Source organism: Microtus oregoni, unplaced genomic scaffold, assembly GCF_018167655.1.
Source record: "Microtus oregoni isolate MIOR12 unplaced genomic scaffold, Mior012 000014F_ref0000157, whole genome shotgun sequence".
Lineage (NCBI taxonomy): Eukaryota > Metazoa > Chordata > Mammalia > Rodentia > Cricetidae > Microtus > Microtus oregoni.
The window spans coordinates 12,902,183-12,929,182 of record NW_024543073.1 but is presented as its reverse complement, the minus strand read 5'-3'; the positions used below and the strand labels follow the sequence as shown (position 1 = coordinate 12,929,182).

Here is a 27,000-nt window from a genome sequence, read left to right as displayed (position 1 = left end):
TTTGCTGAGTTTTATACTCCGTACATTTTCATAAATTTTGCTAATATTTTACATTGAGCATAGACAGCTTTTAGAAATAAAAAGGATTTCTTTAAAAAGTTCATAGAAAAATACCTAAATATTTCAAGTATTTTTTTTTTCAGGCAAAGGTTAATTCTTCCTTCTGAAACTGTACACCTTTCTTGCCGTGTTTCCTCTCCAGTCGAGGGAAACCATGGGCTGCTCCCAGCTCCAAGGGAGGGGTGCCGGGCTCCTCCTGCCTGCACTTGACCTCCAAACTGCCTCTGGTTCCCACCTCAGAGCTCAGATACTTGAGCGTTTCATCGCTGGCTCTGTAATTACCCAGTGTTACTCCTAACATAAAAGCTGAGATCTTGAAAAGCCTGCAATTTACATGGCTTTTGTAGAGTGGCATTCACATGCTGCTGTGGTAAACTCAACAACCTGCCTTAAAGCATCTTTAAAGCCGGAATTGTAATTACGCCGAAGTGAGTGAGTTCAAAGTCAGAGATGACATTGCTGTACACGATACTTTAATACGCCAGGAAGAGAAAAGGGCTTCTTAGACACATGTACTTGAATTTAAAGTACAGACCTCACACTTTTTGACGGAGTGCCCGGCATGCACAAGGATGGGCGCTTTGGTTATACTGAGCATGCAGCCTTCTGGAGACAGAGTCAAGACAAGCTGGCCGTGCCCCACAAAAATTGGGGTCTCCAAGTCCTTTGATCTCTATGAACTTGGACCTCTATGGAACAGTTAGTTGGATGTTGACACACGTCCACAGATCCTCACGGGGCTTACTGAAGACAGTCTGCATTTGCATACAGCTGTGGATTCCTGACTTCTGGGAGAACTTGAGGATCAGATGAGGGTGAGGTGGAAACCCACGAGCCAAAGCCACGGAGAGCCACTGTGACAGCTGCTAAGCTGTGCGGCCATTATGTCTGAAAACCAGTGGGTGTGAGGCCACCCAGCAGGGACTGTAAATGTATGGTTTAGCACACAGAAGAGGCGCAGCCACGTCAGAAGGCGGTTTCTCGTGACACACTGAGAGGTCAGAAGAGCTTATTTCCCCAAATTAGAATATCTGAACTTGCAGGGATGTAGAAGTCAGAATCATGTCTGTTATTTATACTATTAAATACACTGAATTTATTTCACTATAGTCACTTACTAAATCTCTTTAATTTCCAGTTATTAATATTTTACAAAATTTGAAAGTAAACCCACTCTATTCTTTCAAGAAAATTGACCTTTTTATTAAAAAATTGTTCTCTTATCTCTCTTCCCCCTTCACTGCCCACTGTCCACCACTGTGTGTGTGTGTGTGTGTGTGTGTGTGTATGTGTGTGTGTAAGTGCATGCCATACATGTCTTATAGGTCAGAGGACAGATTTTTAGTGAGTCAGTTTTGCCTTCCCCTTGTTGAGGCAGGGTCTCTCTTCTCTCCCTACACTGCGTACTCCAGGAGCTCGGGGCCAGTTCTCTTGGTTTCAGCTTCTATCTTGCAGCAGGATTTCTGGGATGACAAATGCATACCAACGAAGCATTCCCCAGGTTTGTGAGACAATGGCTTTGACCTTTTTAGCCATCTCCCCTGCCCAAACTGGGCATTTTGAGGCTCTAGCTTCTCCAGAATTCTTCCCTAAGCTTGGCATAATGATGCACGCCTAAACCTAGTACCCAGAGGCAAAAGCAGAAGGATCACCATGAGTTCAAAGCCAGCACATGCTACATAGTGACTTCGAAGTCAACTTGTACTATACAGCTATACAATAAGACTTTGCTCAAAAGAGAAAAAAAAAATTCTTCTCCATTAAAACTTATAAAATTTATAAAGAGCCAGGCGGTGGTGGCGCACGCCTTTAATCCCAGCACTCAGGAGGCAGAGGCAGGTGGATCTCTGTGAGTTCGAGGCCAGCCTGGTCTACAAGAGCTAGTTCCAGGACAGGAACCAAAAGCTACGGAGAAACCCTGTCTCGAAAATAAAAAAAATAAAAAAAAATAAAAAAAAAAATAAAAAAAAATACAAAGATACACTTTCAGATATCCTTAGCTAGGTAAAGTGCCGCTGTCTTGGTCTGTCTGACTTCTCTTTGGATTTGGGAGGGTGTAGCTGGGTATCATCTTAGCAACTGATAATAGTAAAGCCTTGGAATGGAAGGAACAAAGGAAAGATTGCTAAAAAACCTCTTTTCTGTACCAGAATAGCCAGAGCTACACAGAAAAACCCTTTCTCAAAAACTCAAACAATGAAAGTAATTAAGACAGGGCGCTACGTGGGGCTTGGTGTGGAACTCAACATGGGGCGGGGGGCGTCTCCCTGTTTGCCTGGAGCCAAATTTCACCTTACAGCACGGCAAATTCTGCATATTTTTGGTCTCAAGACTGGGAGCATTTTTATACAAGCAGCTGTTTGTCCAGAAAACATCTGCCAAGTGCCTGACTTGATCCAATTTTCTTCACCTCCTTTCCTTGCCTTCTCTTAGATTCTGGTTACATTTTCCTTCTGCTTCCTGCTGTTCAGCTTCCCCGTGGCCAGTTGTCTCTCCTTACCTCTGCCCTGGAGGCCCAGCCCAGGCTGTTCTCTCCTTTCAAACTCTCTCTTTTCTGAGATTTCCTGGCCTCTCAAGGTTTTACCTGGCATCTAAGAAAATAACTTCCAAGCCAATGCCCACGGCAAAAACGCAGACTCTCAGACACCAATATCCAGCACACTTAGATGTCTCGCGGGCCTTTTAACTCAGTATGAGCAAACCAAATGCTTACTTACTAACTCCAGTCTGTTTTCTTGTTTCCTTCATCACGGGAACCACTTTCATACCCCTTCATACACTCAGCAAGACATCTGGCAGCCACCTCTCTGATCAACTCCCTCTCCCCCCCTACAGCCAATCTTTCACCAAGAACTGTCAATTCGAACTTGAAAAGTATATAATTAAGACCCAATTGGGGCTTCAGCAAACCTAAAGACAGGCCACAGCTGATAAACACATCCATGCATGTAAGGGGGAGTGTGCATGCACACATGTGGACACGCACACATGCACACACACGGGGAAGACACAAACACATAGAGGAGGGGGAGAAAGACACACACACGGGGGGGGTGGAAATACACACAGGGAGAGGGAGGGAGACACACACACACACATGGGTGGGGTGGAGAGGGAGGGAGAGACAGAGACTGAAATTCTGATTAAAAACAAAAAATGAAAAACCCAACGACCACACCAAACAGAAAGAAGACCTCTTCTGACAGATGAAGAAAAAAAATCTTCTGCCAAGAGTCTCACGCTTTTAAAACCAACCAACCAGGCACTTGTGATGTACAGGAGAACTGAAAACAAACATTAGCAGTCCCTGCACATAGCTTTAATTTATAATTTAGGAGAAAAATAAGAGCCAAAGCAAAGGCCATCATAGTCACACTATTCCTATATACTCAGATTAAAGGAATCTGGAAAATGTTAGTTATTAAATTATTATTAGGAGCGGACTGAAAGTAAACATTGCAGTTTGTGCCATGGACCAAAAAGACAAATGCAGGTCACAGGGCAGATGCATCTGCCTTAAGAATTAGCAAAGAATATTGGTGTTGGTTTGCACAGCCAATTAGTGATTCAACACAAAGAATTTAAAAAAAAAATAGGGAAAATTGACTGACTGATGTCAGTCCATCTGATTTTATCATTTTTTTTCCCTTAAGCAGGAAGGGCAAGATGTGTCATGGCTCAAGCCAACAAATGCCATTACACAAAGGCTAAAGATTAACAGAACCAAACCAAACAAAAAGCTATGAGTGCAGCATGGGCTGGAAAGGTGGCATTCTCCATAAGACAGAGAAGGGAATTTATGACATATTTGAAGAAAGATTGAAATATTGTTTCCTTCAGATAAGAACCAAGTTAAGGAGCCTTGCTTGGGGGCTTGCTGAATGTTTTATACTATTAGACGAGTCCAACGCCACCCTAATAGCTTAAGCAGGAGAATCAACTGAGGCCGGAGAGAAGTTAGAGGTTAAGACCACTGGCTGCTCTTCGAGGATCCAGGTTAAGTTCCCAGCACTCATATGTAACTCCATGTAGGGGGATCTGACGCCCTCTTCTGGCCTCTCTGGGAATTAAAAACACACACCCAATGCACAGACATGTATGCAGGCAAACACTTTTACACGTAAAATAAAAATTAAGACATGAGAACCAACTGGCAAAATCATATAACCTGTTTATTTCAACCAACATTAAGGGAGGACTATATGTATAAGGAGGACTTCAAGATACCCTTGAACTAGAAACTGAGTTTTACAATTTAATAACAGTGGATGAGTATATCCGAAATGCCTCTGGAGGGTTATGGAGATGGCTCAGTGGATTAAAACATTTGCAGTGTGAGCCTAGCTGCTTGAATTTGATCCCTGGAACCCCCACAAGGGTGAAGTAGGACATCACCTCTCCAACAGCCCCCTGATCTCCACAAACACACCATGGAATGAATGTTGCCCACACTCATACACAGATAACACAAATACAAAAATACATATCCCTCTGGAGCCAAAACATTAAGTACAGACTATGTTTTAAAAAGCCATTATATAGGGCACCAAGAAACTGTCTTCTTATCACGAGCGATAATCAATTTGCCTCTGAGGGCACAGGCTCTCATGCTGCCTGTTCCCCCAGTGCAAAGGAAGACAGACAGCATTTCAGCGCTCGTCACGGGCAAGCATCTCTACGCAGCCAAGGAGGTCACTGCCTTGCTGACTGAACACTTTAGTAAGAACCTAGAAAGTAGGTTCAAAAGTTTGGGAAATAATATTTCATGCTCAGAAAACCTGCTCCAGAAATTTGAAAGTCACAGGATAAAGGGAAGGAAGGCACCATGGGCCTCAAGGCTACAACCCTCCTGGCACCTGATCTCCACTGGTATTTGAGGCTCAGCCACCTTTACTGGCCAAGTCTTTCTCACCAGCGACTGTAATTCACAAGTGCAATCCTCTCCTGTGTGTGCTGCAAGGAAGCCACCAGGCACCAGGAAGTTGCTTAGATAACCACCCCCACAAGGCTGGCAACAGAGAGAGGAATTGCTTGGATGCGTAATTCAACCTTCCCTTCTTCCTGGGCTCACCTATAAAGTCCAGCAAAGGGTCAGAAAAACTCTCACGTGCTCAGACACCTGCTCCTCACTTGAGAAAACCATCTGCTTGCTCTGTAATGTCAAGCACACAGGAGGAGGGGAGGGAGGCCGTGAGGGTGAACAAGCAGTAGGTGGGCTGGCACAGGGATGTAAGCACCGGGAGGGGGAAGTGAAGGCAGAAGGAGGAGGGCCAACCGTGGCTACATAGTGCCTTTCAGGCCAGCCTGTGCTACAAGAGACTTTGTTTTAAAAACTGTGTGTAATAACAGAAATGGAAGAAGTTAGGGAAAAAAGTAAAAAGACTAACAGATTGGGCTATTAAAAATTGAAATTAGGGAATAAGACAATTTTTAGTAGTCAAAAGAACCATGAAAAAAAATGGCAAACTGAAGAAGACACTGATGAGACCACAGAAGTACTGATGGCTCATTTCTTATAATCAGTTTTATTTTAAAACATTTACATTTGTCTTATTTATTATATTCACATGGACACAGAGGTGAAGAGACAACTTTTGGGAGTTGGTTCTCTCCTTCTACTATGTGGTGTTGGGGATAAAACTTATGTGGTCAAGCTGGGGGCAGGAACCCTTGCCCACTGACCCATCTCACCAGCTGAGTAAAAAAAGAAAAAATTCAAGGGAGCATTCAGGGGTTCTTCTCAAAGAGTAATAGTTAATTAAATTATAAAAAATTAAAATAGCTGCCACAGATAAAAGGGCCAAACAGTGGTGGCTCATGCCTTTAATCCCAGCACTCAGGAGGCAGAGGCAGGTGGATCTCTGAGTTTGAGGCCAGTCTGGTCTGCAAAGCGAGGTTCAGGGTAGCCAGAGCTACACAGAGAAACCCTGTCTTGGCAAAAAAAAAAAAAAAAAAAACGGAAACACACACAATACACAGAGAGAAAAGGAGAGAGCTGCCAAGTATTTGGTTGCCACTGAAGGCCTAAAGTTAATGTTTCTCGAAGTCTCTAGCCATCCATCTCATCTCCTAGGTTAACAAAAAGTGTGTTGCTGACATGGAGGACAGTAGTGGCGACTAACACAGTGATGACCTAAGAGACGGCTTTGCACACCGAATTCTTTCTTAACCCTCCTCGGTTCTGGCCCATCTCGGGAGTCCTGTGTCCCATGCGTAACCTCTGTGTCAGACGAGTGCAGCCATCGTCAGCAGCACAGCTGTCCCTAGAACCAGAGCCTCACCCCAGCCTTTCAGTGTAACCTCTGATGAATGAGTCCTGTGGTCAAGATGAGCCCACAGAAGAGCTGAGCCACCGAAGGGAGAGGCCGATGTTTATGTATGGATCAAAAGGAGAGATATAAAAACAAGTCCGGATGAGGAAAGCCTTCATGGTTTCCTGCAACACTGAAAATTCTAACTTTAGATATTTACATAATGTCTTAAGAGTTTCTTTCTCTCACCCTAATTTCATGATGAGGAAGTGACCATATCCAAGGTGTGCATGTCAAAATGTCCACAATGACCTGGATGGAACTCACTGAGGCAGGATGTCTCATCTCTACCCCTGTGTGCTGACGGCACACTCTCTCTGTCTTCCACTCCCTGACTCTCTTTTACCTCAGTTACAACTCTGAAGTGGTGTCTGGTGAACAGAGCTGAAGATACAGTGGAGACTGATCCTTGAGAAATGAAACTCCTTCATAAACAGCATACATGTACATATACCACACATAAAAGTACATATAGGAACCATGCCATGATGTATTCACAATTTAATGGAGACTTTGGGAATATTCCCTTTGGTTCAGGGATGCTTGCTTGGAGGGCTGGGGAAGCAGTACAGTGGAAAGGCGCCGGGCTAGCACCTGCTGGCTCAAGAGTTCACTCTCAGAACCATAAGGGTGGTTAGAGTACCAACCATTCTTTGAGCTGCCCAATTAGAAAGACGTAACCCTTTCTTTCCTCTGGAAACTCTCATGAAAGTGAATTACAGTCACTGGCAAATTCACTAAAACAAACAGAAGAAACAAAGAAATGAGTATCTTGACCAACAGGAATAGACTTATCTATCACCTTGGTTTGCTAAAAGCCGGGTTCCTGGGTCTCTTATTAGCCTCCATCTAGTCTGAGGGTTAAAAGCCACTCTCGAGCCCATGTGTTACACATTTGAATTAAAATGTAAATGGACGAGACGCTGCAATAGGCAGAATCTCCTCAAGATTTCCATCCCTTCATTATCCAATCAGATGTGAACACAGGCCGGTACTACGCCTAAGGGATTTTCCAGTTGTAATTGAAGCCCCAAATCAGCTGACCCTAAAGTACAGAGATTATCTGGATGGGCTCTCAACAAGGAAAGAATTTTCTCTGGTTGAGGGAAAAGAAGTCAGATTTGAAGCCCGACAATGACTGGATGCACCACGGCTGCCTTTGACAGTAGAGAAGGGCAGGTTCTAGTTGAAAGCAGCCCTGGGGACAAGACTAATCTAAATCTGTCTGCAACCTGTGTGAGCTTGAAGTGGGCACTTTCCCAGACTTCTGGTCACAGCCCGGCCCAACCAACACCTGATTTTGGTTGTATAATACCCTGAGCAAAGAGCCTAGGTGAGCCTGCCCAGACATCTGTCTCCACAAAACCACAGGATTAAGAAATGCATCCTGTTTTGAGCAAGCAAATTTTTGGGGATCTGTTACATGGTAACAGAAAATGCATTTTATTTCCTTTTTGGTTTTAGTTTTAAAGCCTTGTTTTTTTTTATTAATAATTAATACATGGGGGCTGGAGAGATGGCTCAGCGGTTAAGAGCACTGCCTGCTCTTCCAAAGGTCCTGAGTTCAATTCTTGGCAACCACATTGTGGCTCACAACCATCTGTAATGAGGTCTGATGCCCTCTTCTGAACTGCAAGCATACACGCAGACAGAATATTGTATACATAATAAATAAATAAATAAAATTAATACATGCTAATTTCTGAACCTCCTTACTCCGTGCAAATAAACACTGCTCACAACTTCCCTCTTTTTACACATTCCTCATGAATACACAAGAGTGTAAACAGGGGCACATATACACTAAAATGGATGCACAGATGAAATTACAACATGCAATTTCCCCACTTATTTGGGTACCTTTTTTCCTTTATGACAGTATCCTGCCTTTATGACAGGATTACATGCCTTATTATAAACCAGCTCATCACCGAATGGTAGGTTAAATAAGCAATGCTAACATGTGTAATTTCCTATTGCCCTAGAGGAATATAAAAAAGAAATATTCCCATAAATAGATTTATTAAGTCAAAGGGTAAATACATTTCACATTTTAAGCAAAACCACAACTAACATAACAAATTGCACTGATTCACACCAACACCTGCACCAACCACTGTGCTGATTCACACCAGCACCTGCACCAACCACTGTGCTGATTCACACCAGCACCTGCACACCAACCATTGCATGGATTCACACCAACACCTGCACACCAACCATTGCGTGGATTCACACCAGCACCTGCACACCAACCACTGCATGGATTCACACCAACACCTGCACACCAACCATTGCATGGATTCACACCAACACCTGCAAACCAACCATTGCATGGATTCACACCAACACCTGCACACCAACCATTGCATGGATTCACACCAACCATTGCGCTGATTCACACCAACACTTGCAGCATGACAAACAAGCTTTTCTCCATCTTCATGTTGTTATTGGATTTAACAAGTGCAAAGCTGCAGCCTCCTCTCGGTAAACAACAACATCTCACTCTCTTGGCTCAAATTTGTCTCAGGATGGCAGCGACATTACATGTCAAAACCAATTTTTGTCTCCTCCTCTCCCATGACAGGCTATTTACGGCATTTTCTGTCGGCCCACTCAGCACTTGCTAGCCCTCTCGTCCAGCTCTTTGTACATTAAAGCCATTAGGTGGGCAATTTTTTACAAACAAACATATATCCCACATTTTGTTTTCTTGTCACTTTTCTTATGACACCTGATTTTTCATTTTGGGAAATATACACTAATATCTTCCACTGGATGTTCTGAATGAGATTTAATACTCTGAGTCTTTCTAGAACTAGGAGCCTGGCATTTTTCTACTTTTGTTCTTTTTTTTTTTAATGACTGCCTGTCTTCTTTCAGGGACCTCTGATTCTTTGAAACATCATATGAATACTTCTCTTCTGCTGAACACTCCTGACATAAGCAATTAATGCAGATGATCCGCACTGGACACGTATGTAAGACGTATGGGCCAGTGGTCAACCCGCATGTATCTCCCTTAGGAAACAAGGAGGGGGCCTCTGGAAGACAGATTAATAGCATCTGAGAGTAGGCAGGCTTTCTTCTGTTGTTTTCACAGTGGCATCTAGCCATCCCCACCAAGCACCCCGGATCAAACACAGGAGACAGGAGAGAAGAGGTAAGCCATGGGTAAGGCACAAACTAGCAAGACCCCAGGCTGTCCTTCTCCTCATTTACATCTTCTTCCCTTTTACAACACAGAAATAGGTCTCTGGCAGATGGCAATAAATGGCACTGCTCGCAAAACATCTGACAGACGTCTATTGCCTCTGAGTAGCAACCTGTTAGCTCTGTCATGAAGAGAAACACCCAGACCCCGAGCAACAGACCTCTGCCTGTTCAAAGCCCTCAGATCACATCTAAAACCAATGCTGAGGTGGAAAAAAATCCAAGCTAAGGAAATGCAGTAAAAAACAATTAAAGGATCATTAAAGTTTTAACCACATATTCTCTCTTCTCTCTAAAAGAGCTGAAGAAAATCAAAGCAATAAAAGACTAATCAACAGACACATAAAGGTTGGGAACTGAGGACGAAAAGCCACAAAGAGGAGGAAGATGACACACTTTAAAAAGCTGTTGAGTTATACTTACGAAACAGAATCTATCATTCTCTTAGCAGTCAGTAAGACTACCAGGCCCTAGGTTGGATACTAGAGGAACAGAATGGCTTACTGCACACAGTTCCAGGCCCCAAAGAATCTGTCCTTGCCTGACCCTCTGTAGGTTTCAACTATTGTGACAATCATGTAACAGAATTGTTAAAATCCAGCTGGGGTAGTGGCACACACTTTTAATTCCATCACTCTGGAGACAGAAGCAGGTATATCTCTGAGAGTTCAAGGCCAGCCTGGTCTGCAGAGCAGGTTCCAGGCCAGCCAGGGCTACACAGTGAGATCCTGTCTCACAAAAAGCAAAACATCAAAATTATAAAGAGTAATAACAAAATAATTGCATACTTATTCATGACTTCGCTTTGGAAATATGTAAAATTACAACTGCCTCATTCTCTTTCCTCTTAGGTGCCTCCCTCATGCCTCTCTAAAGAACTATCAGAAAACTGGTCCTGAAAATTAGCTCATTTCCTCTAAATGGAGTAACCAAATAATGGCGGATACCAACCTCCAACTAGACATCTCTTGCCACCAAGTAAAACCTTCAGTACCAAATGGGATGTCTTCATCACACCCCTCCCCTCGAAGCTCAGAGAATTATGTGGAAGAGGAGGCAGAAAGACTGGAAAAGCTAGAAGGGATGGATGGAATGCACCAAGGAAACAGCGTCTTCCAGACACAACAGGACTCACACACTATAACAAAGACTGTGGTTGCGTGTCCAGGGCCTGCACAGGTCCATGCCAGTTGAGGTCCCAATACTGAGAGGGAGATTGGATACTTTCTCCCATCCCTAACCAACAAGCTATCTCCAACTGACATCTATTTGCAAAGTAAAAATTAGTTTCTCCAATGAAGTCTTGTTGGACACACAAACCACACTTGAGGGCAGGTCCTACGCACAGCAGTAGAACACAAAATAAACTCAGTAGTAGTTTAGAATTTTTTTGTCATTTCTTTTAAATCTTACTAGTCTTTTTCTTGTGTACCATGGTGTCAGGATTTGTATTTGTATGTGTGTGCACACATGTGTATATGCACTTCTTATACTTTTTCTTTCATTCCTTTTATTTGTTTATTCTGGTTTGTTCATTTCTTTATTTACCTGTTCGTTTTCTAAAGAGAGACAGAGAAAGCAAGCTAGGTATGGAGTTGAAAGAGAGGGGAGGATCTGGGAGGAGACGAGAGAAGGGAAATCATAATTATTGTATAAAAAACGTTTTCAAATAAAATATATAATTTATTTCTCTTATCTGTCACTATAAACTTACATATATGTGTATATATAGTACGCATAATACAGTATATATAATATACATAATACAACAGTTACATATTACATGACCTCATATACATGTGTATGTGTGTATATATTTGTGTGTGTATTCCTAAGCAAAACAATACCCACAGCATCACATTAATTTGATGGGAATGGTTGAATGGTTAAGCAATATTCTTTTGCAATTTGCTTCTGTTGCCCAATACTCTATTTGAGTTTCAACCATGTAGACAAGTGCGGGGCTAGTTCATTTGTTTTCTCCGTGTGACTGGATCATAGTTCATTCATCCATTTCCCAACTGACTTAGGCTTTAGGCTGCGTGGGATGCTGAGCAATGATGAGCACCGCCACCGCTGGAGTTGAGCTGCTGCCCTGGGTGCGAGCCCCTTCTCCAGAGCTCTCACTGGAGGAGACATTTCTGCACCCCTATATCAGAATTTTAACAATCTTCTTTTCATTCAGTCACCTTTAAAGTTGTTTTTAATTTTTTCATTTATTTACTTAGTGTGTACGTGCAGGCATGTGCACAGCATATGGGTGCAACCAAGCATTTTTGGAGGTCAGAGGGCAAATAGTGACAACTGAATCTCTTCTACTGTGTGTGTTCCAGGGGTCAAGTCCAGGTCATCAGGCTCGATGGTAAGCACCATTACTGCCCACAGACCCTTTGACACTTTTTAGTTCTGATAATAGTTAAGGGGAAAAAATGTCATTCTAAAGGAACATCTGCCTGTTCTTCTCTTCGTCTACCCATAGATGAAGCTTAACTTTGCACTGTAAAGACCTCTGTAGCCAAGTACTAACTGCTGGACAGCCAGGCATGCAAGTCTTGAAACCAAGATCATCTGAGGTCTCATGGGCATCAGATTAGAATTTCCACTGGGAGCCATGGAAGCAGGGCTAGTACCTCATTCAGGAACCCATCCTGGACATATCTCTTACAGCCAGATCTTCCATATCCTAAAAAGACAGGCAAAGCTCAAAGCCTTTCCACTCCTCAATGTTCACCTGCTTTTCCATCTCTCTCTGCCTCACCAAGAATTCATTTTTCATCTTGCATACTAATTTCTTTCCTCATTAAGTGCATGTTCCAGATTAATAAAAATGGATTGGTGTATTAAACTAATAGTTAATGGTATCTTCTCACAAGCATACTGAGCCATTGCTAGACCTTAAAATGCATAAGTAGAAATTAGTTACTATGTGTGGGCACAGGGTGCCTGCTTTTCCTGTTTCTTTAGTATATATCAAGCATGGCCATTCCAAATAATAGCTACCTCCCGAGAGCTCTTTCTTTCATCTCTCTGCTACCTTCGCTGACCACATCTTGGTCAAGTGGGTTCTTAAAACTCTTTCTGATTTTCCTATCGGAATCAGACTTTAGACAGTTTTGAAATCAAAAGCATAGGCAGAAGTTTCCACTGAATAGTGTTAGTGATATGCTTCTGCCTTCCTTATAATTCTATAAGGACTTGAGACCTCCAGCCTCTCCTGACTCTTCATGGTCTAGAGGAGCGGTTCTCAATTGGTGGGTCGCGACACCTGTGGGAGTCGTACTATCAGATACTCTGCATATCAGACATATACATTATGATTCTTAACAGTAGCAAGATTACAGTTATGAAGTGGCAATGAAAATAATTGTCTGGTTGGGGGTCACCACAACATGAAGAACTGTATTAAAGGGTCGTAGCATTAGGAAGGTTGAGAATCACTGGACTAGACAATGACCAGCTATTTCAATACAAGAATGAAGCTCAGTTTTAGGAGGACCAGGCTGAATCTTTCTGAGCACTTCTCTTCCTCATACTGTCATGTTTGCAACCCCTAAAGATGTTCCTAATGGAGGCACAGGTCAGACAGTGTTACAAACTTCAGCAACAGAGAAAACTTAATTGCAAAGAGCTTGATCTACAACGGAATTTTAATCTGCCATCTCAGAAAGAACAACTTAGTAGTAAAACAACAGTAAAACCTAGGGATTGTTTAAAACAGGATTGTTTTAAAAAGATAAAAGAAACAAGACTCCAGACAGAGTCCTCTGTTACCTGCATGAGCAGAGAGAGGCGAGTGTGGTCTAGGCAAGGCTGGTGACTGGCCATTGCCTATCAAACTTTTCCGGTTGCTTGTTCGGCAACTGTCAAAAGGAAAGAAAAACCAGGTGAAGAAAAACACCAATAACATCCGTTCAAGTTCAAAGCTGACACAGACGAGGATGGGCACTCTCCAGGACTCCCTCATGCTGTTGCTAACAGCACAGAGAGTTACCGTGTGCTCACTAACATGTGGTTGAAACCTATTCCCTGAATATGAAAGACCATAATAGGTTCAACATTTATAACATATTCATACAGCATAGCACCATCAATATTCCTTATCACAACAGTGCCATAATCAAACGTCTTCTCTCGGCTCATGTCTGCATCTGTGAATATGGTCCATGTCATACACGCAAGTGACAAATTAAGGATTCAGATTAGCAAACCACAGGTAGCATCTTTGCTGACATGAAATTTCTAATAGGAAATCATATGCGACGAAGCGGATGACATTAATCTTACAATGATGCACTAATTAAAAATCTAATTACTTAGACAACTTTCATATTCGTGCCTTTTGTCAATAAAGCAGTCGATGCCTGTGATAGATGCAGCTCAGCACTCATTCATTTTTCACCTGTTATACTACATTTCAGAGTCCTTGTTAAGGTACATGGTCGAAAACAGAAACACAGACTCCAGTGTCTTAAAACAGCAAGGATAGCATCTTCTCATTAGCACACTTAGCTATTGGCTGGAACCTGAACATCCAGCCAATGGATTAACATACATGGATACAAGGCACCCACTTTTCCCATTTCTACCAGTAAGGAGTTATCAGATGAAGAGTTAGATAGCAAAGTAACATGCACGAGCATCAAAAAAAAAAAAATGCACAGTTGAGTGGTGGTGGCGCACGCCTTTAATCCCAGCACCTGGGAGGCAGAGGCAGGAAGATCTCAGTGAGTTCGAGGCCAGCCTGGTCTACCAAGTGAGTTCCAGGACAGCCAGGACTGTTACATAGAGAAACCCTGTCTCAAAATCAAAACAAAACAAAAAAGATGATAGCAAAACCAATACCCGGTGACAGTGAAGTGGATATTTTCTTGATTTCTTTGCCTTCCTTCAATATATATTAGCCCTTTTATTCTCCTTGACCAGTGCAGTATCCAGAAAGGGTAATGGATCCAAAGAGACACCTCCCTGACTTCACCAAAGAGTGTTCAGGGCATTCTGAGGCTACACAGGCACCACCTTCCCCTTCTTAAGATTTGACTGTAATTAGCAGAGTCTTGATTCACATGAGGCCCCCGTGAAGCCATCTTTCTGAAAGTCTCTAGATGAGATGGAGGATTGGACATTTCTGGGTTCATATAAAGTATCTTCAACCAGGTCTGGGGATGATGCTGGTGACATTCCAGCTATGCAGAAGACTAAAACCGAAGTATCACATATAAGATTGACCTGGAGTCCCCAGCAAGTTCAAGACGGATATGTGCAATGTAGTGAGACTCTTTCTCGAATTTAAAAAAGCTATAAAACGATTGCGAAATAGTTCAGTAAACGGGTGCTTGTCTATCATGTAAGAGAACCCTAGGTTCAAATCCTCAACAACAGAAAAATAAAATAGACCATTTCAAAGGGTTATTCCTAATCTTCCAAGAACACATTTCAAACCTGTACCACTTTCTCTAGGTAACACTGGCTGGGGAGCTGGTTTACTTGATGTCTGCTGCCTGTTGCCACCGTCAGCATTCCCATGCTTAGCATTTAAGGTCAGACCGCATGGTTTCCTTGTCCTGTCACAGCAATCAACATCCCCTAGCACTATCTGTGAGTTTAATTAACATCATGTTTACTTAGCCTTAAAGAAGCTGCTGAATAATGATAGACCCCTGATAGTTAATTAGGAAGGTAGACTGTGATATTATCAACTCATCTATCAAGAACTGTATTCTCAAGCTATTAAATTTATAATCATTAAGTCAGTTTGTTTTTAAAAGATACTGCAGAATACATGTGGTGTTAATTCAAATTAATGTCTCTTTTCACTTCAGGAAGGGACCATAAAATGTACCAGTCTGTCAGTGTTTATCAGAGAAATCAGAAATGATAAACTCATAACCTGGAGATTTCAGCGAGAAAAGAAAGTAAAAATCAGACTAGTTACTACAAAAATAGGCATTTTCATTTTTACATTTAATATTTAATCTATGTAATATATAAATACTCTCTTGGCATATTTAATTATTAGTGTTCCTATATGTAAATAAAATGAATGAGAAATGTGTGTCAACATGAACAGTAACCTAGTAAATATCTTACTTATGAATGTTGATATTAATTAATTAATAATAATAATGTCACATACTTATGTGAATGCCCTAAAGCTAAAATTAGGAAGGGTTATTTTGTCAAAAAAAAGTTTACAAATGAGTTTTCCTAAAATCAATATAGACTGACCTGTATATTACTGTTACAGAAAGCAAAATAATGGGAAAGTAAAATAAAAAACTCGTGCAATTACATCAGTTATTTAAAGTCTATTAGCAAGCACTAAAAGGATGATTTAAATGCTCTTGAAAAAAAACCTGTATGTAAATCCTGAAAGTGGGTTTCACTGAAATAACAAGAGGCCTATCTCATCGCACATGGTGGAATTTAAGTGTCCATAGCCTTTGATACCTTCCATAGGGAGCTGGAGGTATTATCAAAATTGTCACTCCCTGGGAACTTTCTGAACTCTCTCAACAATCCAAGAGGAAGCCGTTAAACACAAGCTGCTTCAGTGTGGTAACCAGAGTGAGGAAATACAGGTCACAACAGAGTCCCACGAGTACACAAGACACACCTCTATATTTAGGACATAGGATTTTGACTTCACAATGACTTTATTGCTGAGATTCTTAAAGCTGAAGGGGCATTTTACTGTACATTGAATCGTGAAATACCTGGAACACATGTGTGTTTGTGGTTGCCACCTCTCCTGCACACACACACGCACACACACACACACACACACACACACACATATGCACACACATATGCACACACACACACGAGCACGGCTCCTTCTCTTTCATCAGAGAGATTGAGTTCCTCTCACTTCTCCCCAGGGAGTTACCCATGGGAAAAACAGGGACATCCAACCAAGTCTAACAGTAATACCACTTCTCTTCCTCATAAATCTCTCATAATTCATCCCAACTCCAGAACTGGAATTGTCAAGTGTTTTCTCTACTTTGGATCCTCAGGTGCACAGGTCGAAAAAGAAACTGGAGAGACTTACACACTCATGCTGTATCTGCTCCACCCTGAAATGCATTCTTCCTGGCTCCTTAAGATAAAGTCCTCTTCCCATCCTAGCCAGGCTCCTATCTCATAGTCTAAGCAGTGTCCACCCCTCCAAAGCACCTCCACTGCAGTCTCCAGTGGAATCAACCCGAAAGAAAACTTACTCTTCCAGCACACAGTTGGCTATGTTTACCTGACAGAGTTCAGGAGGTGACTGTCCTTGTTTAAGCCACACAATAGCATACTATTATCCCTTCCTTATAAAGCCAGAATTTAGCAAGAAGACAGCTGCATACAACTTGAGACAAAGGCAAAGATAAACTGGATTAGGACAGGGGCTGATCATCCACAGTTAGCATTCTATTGGTCATCCTCTGGTTCCTCCCTGAAAACATCCACCCAGGGACAACAGGGACAAGGATGAAGTTCAGAAAGAAGAGTCAGTCTCTCTCTCTCTCTCTCTCTCTCTCTCTCTCTCCCTCCCTCCCTCTCTCTCTCTCTCTCACACACACACACACACACACACACACACACGGCACAGAAAGTGCACCCTGCAGATCTGGGAGGAACAAAATGATGGAAAAATGACAATGATATTTTGAGTGAGCTGGGCCGGCCAGGCACTGAAGACTGGGTGGGGGGTGGGGGGACACAAGCAAAAGAGAATCCTGAGTATAAGAAAGGCTGTCATTCTTTTGGATAGCAATTGAGGGCAAACTTTGGAGTGATGTGAAGCCAATAAATACAATGGAGTATTGTGACTGGCTGCAGTATTTCTGCGCTGTTATATGACATGAAGCTTGAACAGGGTACCACTCCTGCTCTTAAGTTCCCTGCCGTCCCCAAGACAGTTCCCAACGCTTTTCTGCATAGTCATAACTGCTAGCAGGCCTTCCATTTGTTTGGATGACAAAGAAAACGTACGCAGGTTTCATATCTAAGTCGGATCAGACTCGGTGAGGACTGAGACATCTGGTTATCAGGCTGATGGAAGGCAATTCTGGTCCAGAGACCCACACCCCATTTCTGTCTAAATTATCTATAAGCTCAGGTTTCTTTCAGAAAGGCTTGGGGGCTCGGTGAATGTCTGGCACCTGGATGAGCCACTTGTCTCCTGGTGGGAGAACCTATTACCCATCACCTGCCAGGTCTCTGAAAGTCCAGCAGGCCATGATGTTTTCCTATGATTCCAAGTAGCTAAAATTCAGCTCAATTTTAATTTACATTTACCGTGAGACACGAGTTCTTAACATGTCTGACCATGGTAAGACAACCCAGCAGACAAACCCCCACTGGCTGGAATTTTTCATCGGGAGCTGATTGGAACAGTCAACACTGAGTACAACCTGTCACTGACCACCAAGAAGAGAGCAGAGAAGCTGGCTCCAGCTTATTGCTATACCTTGATGAAGAGTCGGATAAATTTGCACGGGAGACCAATTAGAGACCAAAGCTGCACTCTTCAGAACATCTGGTAGCTATTTCCTCGCACCACGTTGAATCTGACCATGTGAATATTCTTTAAACACAGAGGACTGAAGGGGTGGAGACCGGCAAAAACGGTCTAATGAACTGCCCGATTAATGCTGTTATATACACAAGAGATGCTTCAGCCTCCATATCTTCAAAGTCAAGGGGTTTGTCCACATGAGAAAAATAGTAAGAAATTAGTTTCCGGGTCCAAGAAATGTTTTAAAAGAGAGAAAAGAATCCAATAGTTCAAACCACTTTAAGATGAATAATTATATCATTTGCTGTATCTGTTACAAATCTTTTTTAAAAAGAGAATTTTTTGCTCCCTAAATATCTTTGGACTCATGTCCCCAAGCTGACCTCAAATTTCTGACCTTCTTTCTATCTCCCAAATATGATGTGCTGAGAGCTGGTATATGTGTTTCTGGGAGTTAAACCTAGGGCTTCCTGCTTAATAGGTCAGTACCCTACAAAGTACATCTCTAGCTTCCATTCATTACTAATACTGCAGCATGTGTATGTGAATGTGTGTGTATATATATACACATATATATAATATATATTTACATGTACATATATATGTATATGTATTTCATTAGCAGAGTTATGTTATAATTTTACATTTTTACTGTTGCTTTCATATATCAGGAGGAAAACACCGATACGATTCGGAATTGGACACAAAGGGAATGAATGGGTTCCTCTAAAGACCTACACATCTCAGACTTCCTATTGACCACGTAATAGTAAAATGCATTGCAGTTAAAGCTGCCATGATCTGGGAGTGATGCAATTGTTCCTGTCCCTGAGTCTGTCTGCTTGAAGTTCAACTGACCCCCTCCATAGAAAGATGACCTCAGACGTTCAAAGTCCTATAAGGCAGAAAGCGGCTTCACATCTACAGTAAGTTCATTTCATAATTTCTGGATGCACGTCCACATATGTCCATTTAAAAAAAATCATTTGTATGTGTCTGAGTATGTACCTATTCTTCTAATTAATTAGTAAGTTAAATAAAATCTTTGAATATGTTCACTTCATCTGACAGCCATGTTTTTAACTTTGGGATAAGCTATAGCTTTAGCATGCAATATGCACTATATATTTTGTAACAACTTTTTTTCTACTCAACATTGTAATTTTGAGCTTTAACCATGGCAACATAAATATGGGTCTAATTCATTTATTTTTTGAGATTATCCATTTGAAGAAAATTTTAGAACTCTTAAGTGCACTAAAATTATAGATCGTGGACATTTCTTTCTTCTCCTTGCAACACTGAATATGAAGGGCTCTGTGCGACTGAAAATATGATTTCGAAATTCTTAAGAATGTATCTGAAGGAAAAATATTGTGCAAAACCAAGCCAATGTTCCTTAAGTCTTTGGACACTTTTCCCTACATCCTGGAATTGTTCCTCCCACCCCAAGTCCCTATCTCTACCTTCTTCCTGTTGACATTTCTCATAAATAACTCTGTCTTTCTCCTGTGGATCAAACAATCCCTTTTCTGGGCATCATCGCCAACATTTTAATTCAATAGCGCCAAGTCACACTGCATAGCTGCCTGAGTTAAGCACAATTCCTGTCTGAAGGACGCAGAAAGTAAGCCTTCATGATCTCTCCCTCTGCCCTACATGTTTGCCATTCATTACAAAATGATATACCTGCTGAGGTCTTCCCTACGGCTCATTAAATCAAGTCTTCTTAGACTTTTGTTAATTCATTCAATAAACTATTTGCTCAATGCGGAGATATATTAAGACAGACACTGTTTTGAACAAAGCCATGGCTTCCTTCTGGAGTGAAGTAAATACCTCACATGATATACAGCAACATTCATCACATGTGGAATGATGATGGAGATAATTCAGAAACTGGAGCTTGGATTACAGGTATGAGAAGTCATGATTTTAAATAGATGTTCAGGAAAGGTGGTATTTGGTAAAACGAGGAAGTGAGAGAATAAGCACTCAGAGTAAGCAAAGGCCCTGGGGTAAGTGGGTTCCAGGAACAGAAGCATGTCAGTGTGCCAAGAAGGGGATGAGCGGCAGAGTAGCTGAGATAGCTGGGCAGTAGAAGGACGACGAGGCCCAGGCCCGGACTGCAGACCACAGTATAGGGAGTCTGAATTCAGTCAGAGAAATGGAACCTGTTAAAGTTTCTAACCATAGTCTGACTTTAGTTTTTTTTTATTGAAATACACTTTATTCATGTACAAAATAATCTAAGACTAAATAAAAACTACATTTAAAAACAATAAAATAATAAACAATGAAAGCAGTAAATCTCAAAGGTTAAATCCTCCATTTAATCACTACACGTGACTTCTGCAAAAGCAAGAGAAAATCATTCTGGATGCTAAGCTGAAGGCAGAAGCAGGGCAGGCAGGCAGGAAGCAAGGCCAACGTGCCTCCTAGAGGCACTCTACGTCTCATGAGCCTGGTTTGAAATATAACATTTCCCTTTTTGAAACTGAGCAAGATGGGGCTGGAGAGATGGCTCAGAGGTTAAGAGCACTGGCTGCTTTTCTGGAGGTCTTGAATTGAATTCCTGGATCACATGGTAGCTCACAACCATCTGTAATGCGATCTGATGCCCTCTTCTGGCATGCAGGCACACATGCAGACAGAGTATTCATTCATATAAGATAAACAGATAAATCTTTTTTAAAAAACTGAGCAAGATGGCCCCAGATTCAATGAGTGCACTAAATAATATTAGCCCCTGCCTCCAGGATGCTGAGTGATAGTCAGTGTGTACGCTGTGATTGGACCAACCCAAGGCTTTTGGCCATTTTGTATTTGCACAATGACCATGAATAAGTTACAAGGAGATGTCTCTACTGACCAGGTTGATTCATGAGATAAGCTTCTCCATTATGAGACATTCTTCCTAAAGGCACGAATCACACTAGGAATGAATAGTGGCTCGCACTGTCTTTGTTTATAAACAACAAGTATAAACAGAATCCAACAGCTACAAGAAAGTCTGTGTGTTTAAGCTTTCAAATGTTCTGAGGAAAGTAACAGGAAAAATTATATATACACATATATGTATAAATAAATATTTATGTGCATATATATGTGTATATATATGTATATATGTGTGACCATATTCAGTACTTCTTGGAAATACCAAGAAGATAAGCGCCCATCCTGAGGTTGAGCCTGATTTTCAGTCTTCACAGAGGAAAACACAGAGAGATGAACATACAGATATTAGGAAGGCAACTACCCAACGAAACAAGTATCTAAGGAATATGTCTTTCCTATGCATTAAATTCTGAGAGGAAGAAAAGGAGAACCCGCTCTAAAGCCTCACGCATATGACTGTCTCACTTACTACATGTGTTCTCGGGCAGAACATGGAAAAGAGGCATAAACAGGCCTGCGCAGCAATCTAAAGTATGAGATGAAGCACGAGTCAGCTCTTGAACTATTTTCATAACAAACACCAGCATCCTTTGTAGCAAACAGTATATTATACACTGCAAGTTATCCAATCATTAACAGATTTCATTCATCATCTCTTAATGGATTTTTTAAACTTTACATCATCTAGGAACAATGAGATGGCTCGGTGGGTAAAGACACTGGCTGCCTAACAATGCAAGCCTTACACCCTGGAACCCACATAAAGGTCAACAGAGAGGACCAGTTTCATAAACTGTTCCCTGAATTCCACATGTGCCCCATGTTATGAACCCTCTAATAATAATAATAAAAGTGAAAATTTATAAAAGTTTAAGACTTCTAAATTACTCTCCATTTTATAGACCTTTCAAAGATAGACAGGCCAGAACAGCTACTGTGATATGGCTGATATGATGAGCTATGGGGTCACATTATTACCATGTGATTGACGGTAGCCGACACTTACAACATGGTAAACATAGTATCTCTCTGGGACCCTGTCTTCATTCAACATTAGAATCTGGAATTCAACATGGTGTTCAAACTTGAGAAACAATGCCCTGTGGAGAAAGATCATATTCTTTAAAATACCGAATCCCTTTGATTATCTATGAAAATAGAGAAAATAAAAATTATTTAAATAGAGACATAGTAACAATGTGGGCTGGGAACAGCTCTGAGGACCAGATCCAGGCCTGGTACACGGTTAACATGTAGTCTCTTTCGCTTAGTTACACCTCAGCCAAAGGTACACTAACTATTTTTTTTTATTTTGTTGTTTAATATAGGGTGTCACTATGTAGCCTTGGCTGGCCTGGAACTTGCCATTTAGTCCAAGCTGGCCTAAAACTCGTAGACATCTGCCTGACTCTGCCTCCTGGGCAGATGTCTGCTTCTTAAAAACATGAGCTACCACGCCTGGCTATAAGGTATTTTGAGGGAGTAGCTAAATACCATTCCTGCTTTAAGAAGTTTGTAATTTAACTGGAAGTACTAGTCGAATTTATAAGACTCAACTGGTCTAATGTGATAATTAATGTAGTACATTCCTACTGGATGGAGCCAGGCTGCGCAGGCAGCTAAGAAAAACCTGGAGGCTTCTTACCGGAACACCCATCACTCTGAGAAGCATTACGATGGAGTCTGCAGATTAAGGCAGAGGGTAAGTGCAATATTTCAACACCCTTCAGATTTTTAGTGTGGTTCATTTAGTTACAGGAATCATAAGAGGTGCCTACCTAGGCTGCAAACCCTCTCCAGGGGGAGGACTCATATCTCCAGGGTGAGCATCTACCTACATGGGTTCTTTAAAAGCTAGGCGAGTCAATGATTGACAAGCCTGTTGGATTAAGGTAATGATGTAATGTAAAGATGAAAGACATCAAATGAGGAGTGTTGGGTGGAGGGTGGGAAGAGGGGACTACAAAGGCAGATAATTATTATCTCTAGTCTAAGAGCTGGAGGGCTCGTCTTGGGAAACTGCTCAGAGGTCTGACTGTTGCCCAGAGGTTGCTAGGGCTCATTCCAGACTCCAAAGGTTCTGCCAAGATAGAGAGATGCTATCACCTGGCTAGGCCTATTGGCCTTGGGGCCAACAAAGTGACAAGGAGTAAGAGCGGAGGAAGAGGCGGACCTAGAGCAGCCTGTTTTCCAGCTGGAGGAAAGGTCAGGATTAAACTGCTAGGGTACAAACACCCAGGCTTTTGGTAGCTATGTCAGGTGCCAAAGACAACTCTATGGATGGACACACTGGGGAACTGAGGAAAACGAGAGGAGCCATTAATTACCCCTTCTCAACCCTTCCCAGCCTGTGTGTGTTGCAGGGAAGGGCTGGCCTCAAACTCCCGATCCTCCTACCTCAACCTGCCAAGTACTGGGATTCCAGGTAGAGGCACCATGCCTAGTTGCTTTTTTGTTTTTAACTCCATGTTTTTACACAATATGGGAATATCAGTCTCCCAATTTAATGTTTCTTTTCCTAAGTAGCAGAAATGCCAATTCAAATCTGAATATAAAAATGACTCTAGTCAGTTTAGTGGCAGTAATTATCCCAATTAGTAAAATAGACATGATAAGAAATAAATATTTGAAAATCAAAATTTTGAAAGTAGTGGGTGTAAAAAAAAAATCCAATAGTTTAAATCTAGTGTCCCAATCTTCCTTTATTAATTTTCTCCTGCTGTATGTCATCTATGTTTTTGTTTCTTTGAGACAAGGTTTCTCTGTGTAGCCCTGGCTGTCCTGGAACTTGTTCTATAGACCAGGCTAGCCTGGAACTCAGAGATTCACCAGTGTTGGTACTAAAGGCATGCACTACCACTCCTGGCTTTACTTATACTGGTTTTAAGAAATGTCCATTAGCATTAGAGAGCTACTTTGGAAGGTGTTCTCATACTCAAATTTTATAATATAAAAATATATTATATTTTAAAATATATATAGTTTCTATTCAAATAAATATATTTCATATACACATATAATTCATATATTCATAAATAATAAATGTAATTCATATCTGTGTGTATCACAGATGAAATAGCATAATACTGATTTATCCATTCTACCTTTCTTCAAATGGAAACTTTAGGCTGAGACTATAGCTCAGAAGCGAGTGTACGACCAGGATGTGCGAGGCCTTAGGTTCAATGCCTGTCCTATAAACAAATACTGTCACTAGAGATACTCAATTATTACACATTATTATACTTAAGATGAACAACCAAAAAGAAACCATTCTCTGTGGTTTCCAGGACTGGCCCACTGAAGGGATCGTGAAATGGCTTTTGCATGACACTCAGCAGAAGTTTACTTCAACCCGGAATGAACAGCCTGGAGGTTTAGCACCTTCCAGCTCAAAGGCATTTTGTTTTTCTATAGCAGTCTGGCATAGTGCTCTGCCCACCAGTGAACTGTCCCTGATCCTATTGCTGCTGCCATTGGAACACAAGCACAAACACGCAAGGGCCCTATCCGAGCTCCACTTGGTTCTTTCTGCAAGGCAAAGTCATGTGGCAGGATGCCAGTCTCTTCTGCTCAGTATGGTTTGTTGCTGGCTGCTCCTAATTCGGTATTTTGCAAAATGACATTCTGTTAATGACATGGATGTCAAAGCTGTGATAATGGGCAGAAGTAAAAGAAAGTGTTTCCTAAATGGAGAAGCAACAGGAGAACTGCCAAATGGGCAGTAAAATGAGTTGTGTGCTTGCCCCACGCTTTTGCACTTGGTCCCTTCCTATTTGTTTGCAATGTGAAAGGGAAGGGGCACCCTAAGGGGAGAAGAATAGCTCACCTTGGTGAGAGCACAGAAAACAAACACACACAATAAAAACAAGGGGTCAAGGTAATGTTTTCTCTTAATTAACTTGACAGATGTCTTTTCTTTTCCTCATTTGAATCCAATGATGTTTTGTAGGTCATTCTTTTCTTTTGCCAAGAAGGAATTGGCAAAATCCGTTCTGTTGCTGAAGACAGGAGGGCTGGTGAGATAGCAGAAGATCCTGGGCTGCAAACTGCTTCTTATGCAATCTGGGTGATGGATGCTCCTCCAGGCTATCAACTGCAAGCCTGATAAAAAGAAGCTGGGGTCTGAAAGAGGACCAGTGATCTATGAAGATAGTACGACCCATTCGTGCCAACCATAGTCAAAGAAAGAAGCCACGTGGCTCCTATAACCGGGGCCTTTTAATGACTTTACATGTAAATGTATAATTCTGTTTTCACAGGGGCCCAAGACAGCTCTATTTTTTAGCATAATGGAGTTCTTAGAAGAAGAGATTCACAAAACAAGGGTTACAAGCAGCACATACTTCCAAGTCCATTAAAACCTCATACCCCTATTGATCTGCAGAATGGTGATAGGGTTATCAACTGTCTGCTGGGTAGGGTCACTTACAAAGGCTGAGGCAAGATTACTGTTGGTCTGAGGTCAGCCTGGGCTACAGGATAATATTCTATCTCAAAGGAGGAGGAGGAGAAAAGAAAAGGAAAGAAGAGAAGGAGGAGGATGGAGAAAGATATAGTACCAGCTAATACAGAAACTAAACTAAATAAAAATATGTAAAGAAATTATATCAAGTGTCTTGTGAATATTAGCTATAAAAATAAGGTATATATAAGCGATGCCAGCCTGGACTACTTAGTGAGCCTATCTCAACACACACACACACACACACACACACACACACACACACACCAAGAAACAAACAAACATTTGGCCTTTCTCTCTTGTACATATTTTCTCATATATCTATGCTTTCCTACTTTGAATTTTACATTCAGGTTTTTCCTTCAAGGATCTTGGAACAAGAAGTATACCTTGGCCCACAGAATTACCTTTTTGAATCCAAACAATGAGTTACACAAGAACTAAAGAGGCCAATTCCGGGGCAGCAATGCTTTAGTGAATGTAAATATTAGCCTGGCTAGAGAAAGAGTGTAAGTACAAAGAGGCTGCACAAAAACCCAGACAAACAAAAAGTTCAGTAGTAGTGTAGAGAATCCACCCACGCACACACTGGCCGAAGACTTCCAACTGTCGGAAGGAAGGGAGACCAGCAGTCAGCATTCATGGTTCAGACCAACTGTCGAAACCATGAGTATCAGCCCATCTTCACCCAAAGCCTGCACCCATTCAAGGCACCTAACATCTTTTTCCGGTACCATACGCTCCAAACAACCTTCAGAAAGTCCACAGAGCCCCTCTCCCCCCAGATGAGCAGCAAGAGAAGTAATAAAAATTTTACACTGACCAAGTGTCCATTATACTCCAAAGATTTAATTTTTCAGAGCATTCTATGAATTGGACTTATTTCAATTCATAATTTTATAAATATGAAAACTGAAGAACTGAGAAAGTCCAAAACCTGTCCGCTATCCCACAGGTAGAAAGTGGGTGACTGGGCAGCTAAGTGGGGCAGACTTATCTCTTGAGTCTCTGTTTTGAACCGTCTCTGCTGGTTGTGCCTAAAGTTCAAGGAATACTTGGTTAATACCAATGATGTTTGCTCTTACAATCGAATATGCCAGCATTCTGCTGGGACATGTTCTTAGTAACCATGAACCCAGGGAGCATCAACACAACCAATCTTGAGCCTATAGCCTGAAGGTTACGCAGGGGATGGATCAAGCTACCAAATATCACATTAGCTTATACTTTCTGAGAGGTAGTAAGCCTGATGCAGGGGACAGATACTCCAATGACACCAAGCAGGGACAGAGCTTGTTTTCCCAGGTTACACGCTTTCATACCCATGATAGACACACAATAGGCCTGCACACTGTTGGCTACTCATTCTTCCACAGTGTATTTTCACAGATCCACAGGTAGACTCAACACATGGATCATCTTCGCCCCTGCCCAAACCAGCAGGTCTGGACACAACCAGGGAAAGAACTGTGTTGACACACGTGTGTCAGTCCGTGTGTCAGACTCCTTGTCCCGCTGTTTCTGAGGGACTTACCGAATCTAGA

At 41.7% G+C, this 27,000-nt stretch overlaps 1 protein-coding gene across 12 annotated transcripts in view; it reads right to left on the bottom strand.

Annotated features, from left to right (window-relative positions):
• The window catches only part of Mast4 (microtubule associated serine/threonine kinase family member 4), a 579,791-nt gene that overhangs the window by 100,107 nt on the left and 452,684 nt on the right, over positions 1 to 27,000 (bottom strand). For all 12 annotated transcript variants that reach the window (XM_041663594.1, XM_041663599.1, XM_041663595.1 and 9 more), the window contains one exon: positions 13,359 to 13,447. In XM_041663594.1, coding sequence (XP_041519528.1) covers positions 13,359 to 13,447 — 89 coding nt within the window. The remainder of the gene's footprint in view (positions 1 to 13,358; positions 13,448 to 27,000) is intronic.